The 15,649-nt window shown below is 42.7% G+C and overlaps 1 protein-coding gene across 2 annotated transcripts in view; it reads right to left on the bottom strand.

Moving 5' to 3' along the window:
* Positions 1-4,872: 4,872 nt before the first annotated feature.
* The window catches only part of SCP2 (sterol carrier protein 2), a 109,203-nt gene continuing 98,426 nt past the window's right edge, over positions 4,873-15,649 (bottom strand). The window contains exons 15-16 of one of the 2 annotated variants that reach the window (XM_028512511.2): positions 8,808-8,887; positions 4,873-5,866 (exon numbers count right to left, since the gene is read on the bottom strand). In XM_028512511.2, coding sequence (XP_028368312.1) covers positions 5,771-5,866; positions 8,808-8,887 — 176 coding nt within the window. In that variant the 3' untranslated portion in view covers positions 4,873-5,770. The remainder of the gene's footprint in view (positions 5,867-8,807; positions 8,888-15,649) is intronic. The other variant, XM_028512512.2, reaches the window with a different exon arrangement.

Here is a 15,649-nt window from a genome sequence, read left to right as displayed (position 1 = left end):
ACAACAACATGACTTTTTGTATTTATTGTGTTGGGCTGCTTCAATCTTAAGTTGAACTCTGTTCTGTGAAGCTGCAAATATTTTCAAAGAAAGCAGGACAGGTCGGGCTAAGAGGGAATTTTTAATGTTCTCTTTCATCATCAGGGCAACAGAAGGTCATTGTAATACAGAATGTATTTCTGTGACAAGGTTCCTATCCTCAGAAATGGCCCCTGTGAATAAAAAAATGTTATTCAACATATTTATTCACTTAATGACAGTAAGCCAAGAATCTGTGCTGGAGGTATCCGAGTGGATGCAGGAGATGCAGTTCCCCCATCCTTACAGAGCTCTCTGTGCAGTGAGAGAGAAACAAGTTACTACAAAGCAATGGTCAGCTCTACTTGTGACAAAGGACAGCTTCCTGAGAGCTGAGGCATGAGAAGGAACTTGCCAAATGGATGAGGTGGGGCGCCGGGGCGGGAAGACTGGCGAGCGTGGACGCGGAGAATGCAGGCACAAGACGGCCAACCTGGAGCTGAAAGCATTAGCTGAAGTGCTTCTATTCACCACTTGGAAACTGAACCTACTGCTACCAAACAGAACTTCTCTGTTCTTCTTCAAGCTGTTTATGAAACCAGTTCCAATCTAGTTTTTACCCCTACTACTCCACTGATACTGATTTTGCAGTGATCACCAGTGACTTGTAATGTTGCCAAATTTAATTCAGGAGATGCTTTTCAGACATCACGCTACTTGACCTCACAGTAGCACAGGACGCAGTTGGCCATCCCCACTTTTCAGCTATACTGTACTTTCTTCTCAGGGAATTCCCCTCCACCTCGCTAGTCCCTTCCCTCATCCCCACCGCCTGAGTCCTCCTCCTCAACCTGATCGCTAAAGGCTGAAGTTTCTCCCTGCCCAGGTGGTATCAGCCATTCCTGGAGCTTTAAGACCACCCCTATGCTCGGAACTCCAAGTCAACCTTACCTCTGAGCTCATCTTGTGAACCCAACTCCCTCCTTGATATCTCCACTGGGAAACCTCTCAGACATCTCAAAGTTCAAAAGTGGAGCTTATTATTTCAAACATTAAACCTGCTTGTCTCCAAATCATTCCAGTCATGGCACACTCTTCACCAGGCCGGTCACTGGAGGTCATTCTCCCCCCTACATCTAGTCACCAAGTCTGTCTTCCTTCCCCACTTCCATCTCCACCACTGACCTGCAGCCCAGGGCTCCAGCTTCTTGCACTGGGTCACCAGCCTCCAGCCCCTACCCTCAGTGCATTCTCCACAGAGCAGCAGCAGCAACAGTTCACATTGTTTCATTCCTCTGCTGACAGCCCTTCTGTGATGTTCCGCAGTTCTTCCACAGATATTCCAACTCCATTCTCTCCTTCCGGTACATGGTAAGACTGTGAAGTTAGGGGCGGGGGCCATGTAGCTTTCTTTGGATAAGGAAATGGGAGCAAAAATGATATGGACCACTTCTGGGTGGGAACTTTAAGAGCCAATGTAGGGAGAAAATGGGGGACATATGCTATAGTGTCAACAGTTACAAATATATATATCTAGATAGCCAATGTGCACCTCACGTTTTTCTCTCCTACGCTATGACGATCACCACGTTCCAGAGACTGGCTGCTCCATCTGCCCAGATTTGTGGCCTGGGATGCGATGGCAAAGCTGACCTGCAGCACGAGCGAGAAACATGTGCAGGGCTGCACCTCCAACAGCTCCCACCTGCACTCAGGATGCCATGCAAATGCCACACCGTAACAGACAGATTCCAGTACAATCCGCTCCCCTGTACCTACCCAACCTCACCTTAGCCCTGTCCTTCCCGTTCACTCTGTTCCACTCCCACTGGCCTCCTTGCAATATTTGAAACATGCCAAGCCCCTTTCTACCCTTTTATGCGATGTTCTTTGCATGGTTCACTCATCAACCTTTTTTATTTTTATTTTATTGTTATCCTCACCTGAGGCCATGCTTACTGATTTTAGAGAGAGGAGAGAGGAAGGAGAGCACGTGGGAGAGAACATCGACCAGCTGCCTCTCACATGCTCCCCAACCAGGGTCTGAACCTGCAACCTAGGCATGTGCCCCAACCAGGAATCAAAACCGTGACCTCGATGCCCCAACTGAGCGACACTGGCTAGGGCCCACCCGTTAGATCTCAGCTTAAAAATGACCTCCTCAGAGATGTCTCCCTAACCACTTTATCAAAGGAGACCCCTCACTGTGCTTCTCCGTCCCAGCACCCCTGCCCTTTCCTGCATGGCACACCACAGCCTGTACTGTCCATCTCTTTGACTGACTGTCTCTTCCACGAGGCTGTACATACTGTGAGGGGAGGAGCTTACCACTATCTCCAGTGCCTAGCCTCGTACCCTCAAAATAGCACCTGTATAAGGTAACCACTAGACAAAAATAATGAATGAATGAATGAAAAAGAGACTCAAAAAGTGGGACATTAGAAAATACTAGACTTCTGCCAAGATGGAGGTATAGATAGATACACTTTGCCTCCTCGCACAACCAAAAGAAGGACAATAACAAATTTAAAAACAAAAGTATAACCAGAATTGCCAGAACATCAAATATATGAAAGTCCAACAACCAAGGAGTTAAAGAAAAAACATTCATTCTACAGATGAATCATAGGGGTGCCAGAAAAAGAAGAGGAAGAGCAAGAAATTGAAAACTTACTTGAAAAAGTAATCAAGGATAAATTCTCCAATCTGACAAAGGAAATAGATTTCCACGAAGCTCAGAGAGTCCCAGAGAAGCTGGACTCAAGGAAGCACGCACCAAGACACATCGGAATTACAGTACCCAAGATTAAAGATAAGAAAAGAATCTTAAAAGCAGTAAGATAAAAGGAGACAGTTACCTACCAAGGAGTTCCCATCAGACTATCAACTGGTTTCTCAAAAGAAACCTTGAAGGCAAGAAGGGGCTGGAAAGAAGTATTCAAAGTTATGAAACGCAAGGACCTTCATCCAAGATTACTCTGTCCAGCAAAGCTTTCATTTACAATGGAGGGGCAGACAAAGTGCTTCCCAGATAAGGTTAAGTTAAAGGAGTTCATCATCACCAAGCCCTTATTATATAAAATGTTAAAGGGACTTACCTAAGAAAAAGATGATTAAAAATATGAACAGTTAAATGATAACAAACTCACAACTATTAACAACTAAATCTAAAACAAAAGCAAAAGCAAACTAAACAAACAACTAGAACAGGAACAGAATCACAGAAATGGAGGTCACATGGAAGGTTATCAGCGGGGAGAGGGAGGAAGGAGAATAGGGGAAAAGGCACAAGGAATAATAAACATAAATGATAGGTACAAAACAGACAGGGGGAGGTTAAGAATAGTATGGGAAATGGAGAAGCCAAATAATTTATATGTACAACCCATGGACATGAACTAAGGTAGGGAGCAGGTGGGAGGGGGGTACAGAGTGGAGGAGAATAAGGGGGATAATAATGGGACAACTGTACTAGTATACTCAATAAAATGTATTTTAAAAAGAGAAGAAAACACTACAGACGTCTATCACATATCACAGAACCCTATCTCAGATCTCTCTTATTACCCGGGACCCGCGAAGGCAGAAAGATGCAGTACACCCAAACTATAGGTAACACATTTAGTGAGAACTTTTTTCTTGAAGTCTTTCATCTCAGAGTAAGAAGCTACTATGATTAGGAAATAGGTCTGTGTTCTGAATTCATTTTATGGGACTTGAGGTCAACTTATATTGGCTTAATTTACTATCTTGCCCCGTCACCAAATGCTATTCTGTGGTCACAAGACATGAAAAGCTAAATGCTCTAAGGGGAATTTGATCCACAGTCCCGATTTGATTAGCACAGTCTCCAAAGCATCTAAACAAATGAAACCACCTGGCTTTTTGCCTCTGACCACCCTCAGGTAAAATAACATGTGTATAATAGAAAGGTGGGGCCTGGATAACTCCCAAACAATTCTTACGGGCTCTCAATAGTCTCCGAGAATGACCAGAGCATAAGAAACCTCAGAGACCATACACTTAAATCCCCTCTTTTAACAGTTGAGCAAACAGGCCAAGCAGGCAGTTAACCGTATTTTGCCATGTATAATGCACACCCTTGTTTTTGGCCCAAACTTTCAGGATAAAAAATCTTTCATTATAATTTTTATTTCAATTACTTACTTATTTACATTTAGGAACAAAACCTATTATCATATTCTGGGGTATTATTTTGCATACAGATATCATTACTGCTTTCCAGAGTTATACTTTTAACACATAAGCATAAATAAAAGAATTAAAAATGTTTAGCCCTGACTGGTATAGCTTGGTGGCTTGGGCATCATCCTACACACTGAAAGGTCATTGGTTCGATTCCTAATTCCTGGGGTCAGGGCACATGCCTGGGTAGCAGGCCAGGACCCTGGCTGGGAATGTGCGAGAGGAAACCAATTGATGTTTCTCTCACACATCGATGTTTCTCTCCCTCTTTCTCTCTCCCTAAAAATAAATAATCATCTTAAAAAACATTTATATAGATATGGAATTAGTACTACCCACGTATAATGTGCATACTTATTTTTCCCTAAAAAATTTAGGCAAAAAGTGTGCATCACACACGGCAAAATACAGTACATATCTGCCTATGAGAAGACAGACCCCGGGCTCCTGCTCCTGGTCAGGTGCTTCTTCCACAGCTCGTCGCCTCCCTAATCAAGAACTGGTGAGTAAGTCAGAGTGCCCAGGAGACAACCCGGTAGATAACGTCTAGATGACACCGGTTGTAAATCCCCCAGTGTTTCTCTTTCTCTTCATCCCCTTCATTTAGACAACCCAGAATAAACAGAACAAACACAATACAAACAAAGGAGATCAGGAAGAGCTATTTTAATTCTCTATTAAACATTCTTCCAAAAGCATTATTGTACCTTGTATTTTACTAAGTTATAAGAAATAACATCAGTATTAGAAAAATTAGGAAGATAAATGTGATTAATTAATATATGAGAAGGAAAATTATAACAGAAAGATTGAAAGCTTTATAAATTAATATGAAATTATAATTTTAAAGCTGCATCTCAAAGCAAATTTTATTGTTAAATCTATTCGACACTGATTTTTTTCAGGAAGGAAACCCATTTAAAAATATTTTTTATTTTAAAAATAGGCCTGGAGTTCAGTTATAAATTGCCCCCCAAGCTCTGATCATATTTCTTTTATTTAGATGTGGGAAGAAAATACCATTCTGATGGCGCAAAATGCAAAATCTAAAAAATTTTTAAAATCCCAGTACAGAATTTTTAAAACTATTAATGAAAATAGATTAAGGTCATTAAGAGCACAAACTAATTACCGGCCAGCTTTTGGTATTTTGTTTCTCTCATAATTCTCCCAAGAAAAACTTAAATTGAATCTTCAGCAGAACAATCCTCAAATATCCTTCATAAGCAAAATGAGAGCTTTTGTTTACATAGCTTTGGGACTTTTGCTGTTCCTAATTTTATTCTGAAACCCAATTTCCCCCCAAACCATAATTACCGCATTAACTCTGTAGCGCACAGTGGTGTGCGACGCAGCGAAGCAGCAGGGTGCCACCGGGCTCTCCCCACCCAGGGCTTCGGAAAAACAGGATTGGTCACACCCATTTAAAAACAAATCTCGTGCTATTTGCTAACACATGGTTTCTGTCTAAGTTCTGACAATGAAATATGTGGATATGTATCTGTAAGTCTCATCTTGATTTTCAAAGGTAGACACAGGAAGTTCTTCACAGCTTAGCTTTGCCCGGCTGGAGCTGAAGGTTTTGTAACTTCATAGCCAGACCCATGTTGCCAGTGATTTTCAATTTTCCCTGAAAGAAGGCCTGTGAGTAAGAAGAAAGAAAATGTATTACTTGGTGTTTTCTGTTTTGAGGTTGCTAATATTTCTAGACTGCCCAGCCCTGAGATCACTGATTCATCAGGTCTCTTATACTTTCTCCAAAATATGAAACTGAACTTTCTGGAACTGATTTAGAACCAGACTCTTCAAAAGGAAGGAACTGCGACAGCCATGCTTTACACAGAGCAGTCAGAAGGCGCATCTTCCCCAAGAGCCTCCTCTTGGAAGTTGAGTCTGCCTCTACCTGCCTTCCTCAACAGTGCTGCATTTCCCAAATATCAGGCCAAGTGTGTTCACACTAGAATGATTTTGTTTAAAAACATCACATGTGGATCAGGAATATAAACTAAAATTTTCTTAAGTCTGCTGAGGAAAAAAGCACACGCATAACACACTTAGAAACTCCTGGAACACAATATGGATGAAATATCATCCATTCCTTTTTCCTTTTTGGTCTTCACAATAAAGGACCTCTCCCCACAGAGGGAGGTCAGGCAGCCCGCTGAGACTGGGGTGCCTGTGTTCACCTTTGGCTCAGTCAGAAGGATCAAGGCAATCCGAAGCGCAGAGCCTAAGTTCGTTCCATTTAACAACTGCCTGGGATTAGATCACATGATGCTTGCTAAATTTATCATGTAACAAAATCCCAGGAAAACTTTGGAGAAATAGCAAAATTGAGAACATAGCCAGATTTCCCTGCTATGATCTCAGTCGTTGAACTGAATTCTTAAAATAAGGGCTAGATGAAAAAAGTTCCTGATAGTCTTTGCTTTTTAACAAGTACATGAAGAAGTCAGCAGGTAAGCTCGGTTGGAGCATCGTCCCCGATATGCCAAGGTTGTGGGTTCAATCCTCGGTTAGGGCTCATACAGGAATCGACCAATGAAAGCATTAAATAGTGGAACAACAAATGGATGTCTGTCAGTCTCTCTCTCTCTCTCTCTCTCAAATCAATTTTCAAAAAAAGAAAAAAAAGAAGTTAGGACTCTTTACTTCATCCATGGGAATTCACAGAGCCCTGCTTTTTCTGCACCTTCTATAAGGGTGACTAATTTTTTTCTTCCCCTCCTCTGTCTGGACAAACTAAATATTTCCTTCCTATATGGCACACAGCCTTCTGTCTGATGACTTAAAGGTCAGGTGTCTCAGAACACAATATATTTAACATATGTCCTTTAAAAATACAGACCAGTGGTACCTAGAAGAGAAATTCACCATCTTTCCCTTTTTTTAAATTCAAAGAGAAAATATCTTTTTATTTACTAATTATTCTAGAGAACACACAAATCTTCACCCTCCAGAGAACCCAAACATAAGAACCATTTTAATCTGGCCCTTAGGTGTTCTTTGTATGTGCCGGCTGACAGAGAGCACATTGCTTTGTTTCAGCTGTAGCCAAACAGTGAATTCTAATTTCCACTGCATTTAATGGTTTCCAGTCAAACCCTACTGAGCATAAGGGAAGGTGCCGAAAGGAAAGCCATTAGCACATTAATGGAAAGTTCTGTCATTTTTGTCTTTAATTCCTCTGTGTGCTCACAGGTGCTCAGGAAAAACAAGCTAATGTTTCACACCCCCAAACTGGCAGAGAAGAGATAAACTGCTGAACGCATAAACGGATAAACATAAACGAGAGAACTGAAGAAGCTGGCTGACATGTGGTCGCCCCACCGAGGAAGTGCGTGCAGCGAGCACACAGCGCAACAAGGATGACCGCCAGCTCCGGCACCGGTGGCCTCCGATCTGTCCAGACTTCTGGAGCGAGCTCAGTGGGTGGGAATGTCAGTGTCAATGGCATGCGTTCTGTTGAAATGTCAGAGATGCACGGCTCTTGTCTGTCAGCGCATTAACTGAAATATGCATAGTTGCTTAAGAAAAGCATTTTTAAAAGGAAAAGCATTTTAAAAAGGAATACGAGTGGGAGTCAGATTTAGTTGTTTTATCCAATGTCTAGAATTACCAGGGGACCACAGGAGTAGGACCTAAAACAAATCAGGTTGAGCACCTTACTTTCCTTGTTATTATCTATGGCCGATGGAAAGCTTGATATACCATGGTCTGTCTGCCACCGTGCAACTACAGAGGACAAGAAGACCCTCGACAATCTGGGCAGTTCAGAAAAATACAATATAATCCTGCAACTGTGAAAACTTAAAATGGTCAGGCATCATGCTAAGCTCTGGAGACAAGAAGACAAGTAAGACACGGTTTGTTCCTCTGAGATAACCCTAGTCCAATGGGGAAGATAAGCACATTAGGACTCACATCGATCATGTGACAAGTGCTAAGCTAGCAGCCCAGGAAGTGGACCAGAAGAGGGACTGGCAACAGCTCCCCAACCACTTGGAAGGAGGTCTTTGGAGATACCATCTGAGCTTAATTTGAGAGACAAGGAGTTTATCAGGGAGGGCCAGCTCAGGCAGCGGCAGGGGCGAATACACAAATTGTAAAAGGTCACACCTTTATTCACACCTCTCTCTTCTTCCACCTGGATTGTTCCTATTCTGCATCAGTGCATCACTCACTTCTGAACCCCTAGAACTCAGACCCAGTGCTACTTTCTCTAGGAGCCTTCGTCTGATGGCCCAGGACGTCATGGATGCGCCCTGCCCGACCCTCCCAGACCACAAACCAGGTGGAGTACCTTGGATACCTGGCTGCCCTCACTCTTGCAGATCTGTCTCGTACCAAACTGGGGGCGCCCTGAGCACAGGTACTATTTCTTACTCATCTGGGCCTTTCCAGCAACAGGACAGTGTCTGGCACACAGTTTGCTCCACGAATGTTTGTCATTTGTTAGGTAAACACTGAGTTTTGTGGGCTTGACCACTTGCACTTAATGCTGTGAGGCTGAGGCAGGAGATAAAGTGCAAGGGACTAGAAGACCCCACCTACTAGAAGGATGTAAGTGCCATTATACTTACCGACTGAGGATTCATTTTACCAGTCATTAAAGCCAGTAAGTCCGAGTCAGCCATTGTGATTGTACAGTCAGCCTTCTTGTCTAACACAGAGACACACAAAAGAAGGAAAGAGAAAAGGGGAGTTCAGTTTTATGTGCACATTTTAGTCAAAAGCCACTAACTGCAACAGAATCACATCCCACACCGGAGCAGTGTAGGGAGATGGGCACTCAGTGGCAGCCTGGTTAAATCTGACATAAATTACAAGCAACCTCAACATTTAACAAGAGAGAACTGATTAAATAAATGACGGCAGTGTAAACAATCATTTGTTGAACAGATATTCTAAAAACATCTACATATGGCAAGTATTTTTTTAAGATTTTATTTACTTATTTTTAGAGAGAGGGGAAGAGAGGGAGACTTTTCATAGTATAACCTTTTGTATCTTTTCATCTTTTCATCATGAAAATGTATTACCTACTCTAAAAGCAAATTAATAAAAATATAACAATCACTTAAAGCCACTTACTTGTTTTACAAGTCAGTTTTACAAAAACGAATGCCTTTATTGATACTCCTACTTTTAAGAGATTTTGTAGTCTTTTATTCTTTTTCAAAAAATTATCAGCCATTCATAGAGAGGGGAAGGGAGGGAGAGAGGGAGAGAAACATTGATGTGAGAGAGAAACATCTGTCGGCTGCCTATCAGCACAGGCCCCACTGGGGACCTGGCCCACAACCCAGGCATGTTCCCCGACCCTGACCAGGAATTGAACCAGTGACCTTTCAGTTTGCAGGACGACATCTAGCCCACTAAGCCACACCAGTCAGGGCTAAGTATTTTTTTTATCCCCACCCAAGGACATTTTCATTTGCTTCCCCCGCCCCCCCCCCAAAGAGACTGAAGCGGGGAGAGAAGAAGAGGGACAGAGAAACGTCAATGCAAGAGAAGCATCAAGGGAGAATCATCAATCAGCTGCCTTCATAGACAGACCCCGACCAGGGATCTGCGCAGGGGCCAGAAATCCTTGAGTCCCAACCACGGGTCGCACACGCCTGCACCCAACTAAGAACGGAATCCGCAACCTTTCGGTCACTAATGACGCTCCAACCAACTGAGCCACACCAGTGAGGACAGGGCTATGGTTTGTTTTTTTTTTTTTTATTCTGAGGACTTTTAATAGGTAGTCTACTGACACTCTCAAGAATACTAAAAGCAGAAAATTTGTGAGTGTTGAGTGTTTCATCTCTTAGATTTTTTCTTAGTTTCCTATAAACTGGTAAACATCGAAGAGTCTTTACTTGTAATAAATATTTTAAACAGCGCAAGTTAAATTCAGTATTTCATATTATACTCTGCCCTATATTCCTGATATCCCTTTCTCTGCTCTACCTTTAATTGTTTAAATAAAAAAGTGTGTGTGTATTTATGTGTGTATATACACACACACATACAAAAATGATGTTGTGTTCATTCAATGGGCTACAATGCAGCCATTATATGACATGGATCTACAGGTATTGGCCTGAAAAAGATGTTAATGCCACACTGTTTGTGATACTGCCGTATAAGACAGTTACAAAGTAAACTGTAAGCATGATCCCATTTTTGCGTAAAAACAGATATTCATTTATTTTATGTTTATATGAAAAACATCTTTAAACTTAGACACAAATATATTAATAACAGTCTGGTGGTGTTGGGCCTCTCAGGTGACCCCCATGATCACTGCCTCCCGGCGTTCATGCCTTTGCATAACCCCCTTCCCTTCAGTGTGGGCAGGAGCTGTGACTTGCTTCTAGACAACAAATGTAGCCAAAGTGACGGGATGTCATCCCTGTGGTTCTATGATGTTATATAAGACTGTCTTGCTAGCAGACTCACTCCTACTCTCCTTCTGGCCTTGCATAAGCTAGCTGCTATGCCACGAACTGTGTATGTATGGAGAGTCACGCAGCAGGTGACCCGCCTTTAGGAGCTAAGGGCACACTCTGGCCTGTAGCCAGTAAAAAACTAAAGCTGTCATTCTCACAGCTGCAAGGAAATGAATTCTGCCAGCAACCCGCATAAGCTTGGGCACGGACCCTTCCCCAGTCCAGTCTCCAGATGACAACCCAGCCCTGGCCAGCACCTTCTTTGCAGCCCGTGAGACCCTATGCAGAGGACCCAGCTAAGCTGTCCTTGGCCAACTTAACCACGGAAACTGTAAGGTAGTAAATGTGTGCACTTTCTTAAGCCACTAAGTTTCTGGTGATTTGTTATGCAGTACTAGAAAATGAACATGGTTATCTAGATCAGGGTTCAACCAACTTCAGGAGAGAATCAGACACTACATAGGCTTTGTGGGCCACCGGGTCTCTGTCGTAACTGCTCAACTCCCTGTCCATATCTTGAAAGCAGCCACAGACAACACAAGAGAGTGTGTCTGTGTTGCAATAAAACTACAGGGTGGGGCAAAAGTACATATGGAAAACAATATAATAATAAATAAGAAGAAGAATAAACTCTGTGTTTCGCCTACTCATGACTGCTATATCCACAGGCTCTTGAAGAATGCTTGATACAAAGGGCAATCCATAAATTCTTGTTGAAGAAATTATTTAGACTTCAAAAGATGATCAAGTTATGGCCCAATAACTAATCAGATAATCTATGTCTTAATAAAAGAGATAGGGGATGCTATATTCTAACCGTTTGTCTCCCCCTCCAAAACTCGTATTTATGAACCCTAACGCCTGATGCTACCAGGAGGTGGGGCCTTTGGGAGGTCCTGAGGGTGGAGCCCTAGTGGGAGGGAAAGGTATTTGATGAAAATAGAGACTCCGAAGAAGAGACCACTAGCCCCTTTCACCATGTGAGCCCGCAGCAAGAGGGCACTAGCTGTGAGCCAGGAAGAGGGCTCTCACCAAACCTGACCTGGATTGTGATCTTGCAATTCCAGCCTCCAGAACAGTGACAAATAAATATCTGTTGTTTATAAGCCGCCCAGTCTGCAGGACATTTGTTATAGTAGCCCAAATGAAGACATGGGAAAAATGTTAAATTATAGCATGCCCATATTATTAAATAACTAAAACGAGATTGAAAATAAAGACTTTTTATTATATATCTTACAACTCAGAGATAGCCTCTAAAGAGAATTAGATTCACTGGCCATTCCATCTTTGTCCCTAACAAAATTTTCTCTTATTACTAGAAAAAATGTGTGAACCCTTGAAAATAAAAGAATTTACAAATCTAGAAAATCTAGTCCTCCTATAGATATACAACATCAAATAGCAGGGAGGGGGGAAAAAAGCTAGCAAAGTGAGATTGTCGACATGGTTTATAGTTGGACTTCATCCTAACACTACAAGAAAGGACTCGGTCATTGAAAGGTGGCTTTAGGAAGTGAAGTCTGCTAAGGGTGCTGCCATTGTTGCTGATGTATTATCAGCACCTATTGAACTCTCGCTATACCAACCACTTCATGTACTAACTCATTCGATCATTATAGTAACTCTATGAGGATCAGAGGTCAAATAGCTTGCTCAAGATCACACAGCTCATTAGCAGCTGAGCTAGGTCTGAAAGCAGATTCATGCAGCTAAAACCCACACTCCTAACTCTTATGCTCTAAGGCTTCCTTGTATAAGAAGGATACAGACCCATTCAACAGCTCAGTTTTAACTGGGCCTTCACAATCCATCAGCATCTGATGAATCCCAGATGCATTCTCAGTTTCCCACGCCCTCTTAAGGAGTCTTAGACAAGTCTAATGTGTTCAAGCAAAATTAATGTTTAATATATGGGTTGGGAAGGAAGCGATGACTTATTAAGCACTCACTATGCTAAAGTGCTTTCCACACCTTATCTCATTTAACCCCCACAACAACTCTATGAATAGAAATCGTTCTTATCATTTTCTGGGTGAGACAACGGGACTCAGGGAAGATACACACACCCGGTAAAGGACAGAACCAAGGTCCAAACCCAGGCCTGAGTGTCTCCAAAGGCTATGCTCTTCCTGCTGTACCTCGGGGGTGGGAGACACTAAGGCTTTCTATGCCGTGTTCCCCACAAAAGGGCAGGGTTGAAAGCTCAAGTGCTGAGAAGGCAGAATAAAGGAATAAAAAAGTAAAGTGTCGCATTAGATTCATCAGAGTTGGCTTCCTGGAGACATGCTATGTGAGTTGTCTCGAAGGACGGAGAGGAGCAGACTTCACAGAGAAGGCACTAAAAGGCACCTCGGCGGAAAAAAGATGATGGAAAATGCACAAAATCTCAAGTATGATCATCACCAAACTCTCAGAATATAAGCAAATGAAATACATTTAAGTAAATCTTACTTCGTTAAAAGTAAGTAAATCTCTCAACACTGTGCACATGCCAAAAGAACCAGCAATTCTCTAAGATGCCAGTTCAAACTAGGACAGGTTATTAATGCTTTAACGTAGCTGGTCCCTAACAAGTGGTCATTTGTTGGCTGATGTAAAAGGAGCTGGCAGTTTCCAGTGATGGCTTTTACTGGGTAAGCCCGTATTTCAGCGCCACTCCTGGCTGCCAACGCGTGTCAGTTTCAGCAGAAATTACCCTGCCCCAGGGTAAAATCCATTCGGGTCTGGGATGGGGCACCGACTAAGGGGAGAGCTCAGCGCCCAAGTCCACATGCAGGGAACAATAGCTTTCCATAAGCATATTATCTTTCATGACAAGCACACACCAATAACAAAACAGAAAAAAACCTTAAAATCACCTTAACATCTGCCTGGGCATATCAGAATATAATCCTCAAGTATCTATAACCCTTTAGTAATTAAAAAAATTGGAAGTATTTCCCAAAAGTTCTTTTTATTTCTAAAAGATAGAACCTAGATGAAGCAGCTCACAGAAGTCAAACATACAGTTATTTTTCTGTCCACTCATTTTGAGAATGAAAAAAACCCACTATCTATAATTCAAGACCTTTTCACAACAATGCCACCCTGTCCACACGAGATGGAGGCCCTTACTACTGCTCAGCTTCTCCTTCGTTAATCTCTAGTTGATTCCTCAGTTAACATCACTTATAACACTATTAACATCTTCTCCTATCTCTAAGCTGTCAACTCTATTCCAGACACTCTGCCAGCCTCCTCTCTATTTCAAAACACCCCTGAACATTTATCTACCGTCTCAGAGAAAGAAGACCCTGTCCCTCCTTGCTAAGGCTAAGCTTCCTTCTACCTGCACTACTGCACTCCTGACGTCAACCTCTCCTCCAGGAACACCCTCAAAAATGTATCAGTAATGATCTCTACTATCTTCGATGAACTTGCCTTCTCCTACACAGCTTCTGGGTCCCATCAACTTACCCCAAATATCCTTGGCAATGACCCTGGAACAATATCCCTTTTTCTCACTGCTGACTCGCAGGCTGTCATTTCTGCTCATCTAGATGGTGGCAACATCCACCCTCCTAACTGCTCTCTCTGCCTCTGATTTCTCCCTTCCCGATGCAACTAGTTTACTGCACAAACTTCATCCTCCACGACACGGCTCTGACTTTCATTTCTCTATTTTAAAAAGCTTTAATGGCTTGATTATACATCAAGTCACTTTCAAAGTCCAAAGCATGGTATTTTAAACCCTCCAAAAAGCTGATTCTCATCCATCGTATTTCTTAGTTGTACCAGGCTTTCTCCAGTAAGAAAAGCGTAACATACAAAATAGCTACCATTTACTGAATGCTTACTAAGCATAACTCACTCATTCTGCTGTTCATCTTAAAATTATTTATTTTACTAAACCCTAGTGTTTGTCAGGGCCAATTCCAGGCACTGGGACTGCAGCATGCACCGAGCGTAGGAAAAGCTCTACTTTCATGCAGCTTACATTCAAGTGAGGGGAGGGAAGGGTGATAAGCAAATAAGTAAAAAATTATATGGTATATCAGATGGTGATAAATACCATAAATAAAAATAAAGAATGATAAAGGGAGTGTGATTTTAAAAGTATGGTTGAGAAAGAGCTTCCCAGAAGGTGACATTTGGACAAAGGTCCAAAGGAAACGAGGGAACGAGCCAGGAGGCTATTTGAGGGCCAATTCCCGGCGGAGGGAACACAGTCGAAAGCCCCTGATCTGGGAGCACCCCGTGTCCAAGGAAATGCAAGGAGGTCAGTGTGACCGGAGCAGAGTGAGGGAGGGTGTGGTAAGACAGAGAAAACTGGGGCCAGGTCATGTGGTGCCACTGTGAGAACTCTGGCTTTTACTCGGAGTTGGCAGAAAGCCACTGGACACCTTTAAGTGGAGAAGGGTCACAATGTGACTTGAGTTTTAAAATGATCACTTCAGCTGGTGTGTGGTGAAGAAATCTGTAGGGACAAGATTCGATACAGGGAGACCAGGCAAAAAAAAAGATGGAAGCTTAGGCCAAAGTGGCAGTAGCAGGGGAGCACAGGATCTGCTGATGGAATAGGCTGTGGGGTGTGAGAAAAAGAGGAGCCAATGATGATGACATCAAGGTCGTCAGGCTGAGGAACTGGTAGGACAGATCAACAATGACCAAGATAAGGAAGACAGTGGAGGAGAACATAATCAAAGGGGAGTGGGAGGAAGATCAGTTCACCTTTATACATGTTAGTTTTGGGGATACCTATTATACATCCAAGGAAACTTGTCGATTAAGCAGCTGTATATACATCTTGGAGTTCAGTGGCTGGGTCCAGGCTGATGACATCTGGGAGTCCTCAGTGTGGAGAAGGTTTTAAAGGCATGAGACTAAATGAGATCCCCAGCAGACAGAACGGAGCCTTGGAGCACTATAGGGATTAGAAATTTAGAGGAGAAAACAGGAAGAGAGGCCAAGAAGGAAGCAGCCCGTAGGCAAGCGGCAACATG

Source organism: Phyllostomus discolor, chromosome 5 (genome assembly GCF_004126475.2).
Source record: "Phyllostomus discolor isolate MPI-MPIP mPhyDis1 chromosome 5, mPhyDis1.pri.v3, whole genome shotgun sequence".
In the NCBI taxonomy this organism is placed as follows: Eukaryota; Metazoa; Chordata; class Mammalia; order Chiroptera; family Phyllostomidae; genus Phyllostomus; species Phyllostomus discolor.
This window is presented reverse-complemented; position numbering and strand designations above follow the sequence as displayed.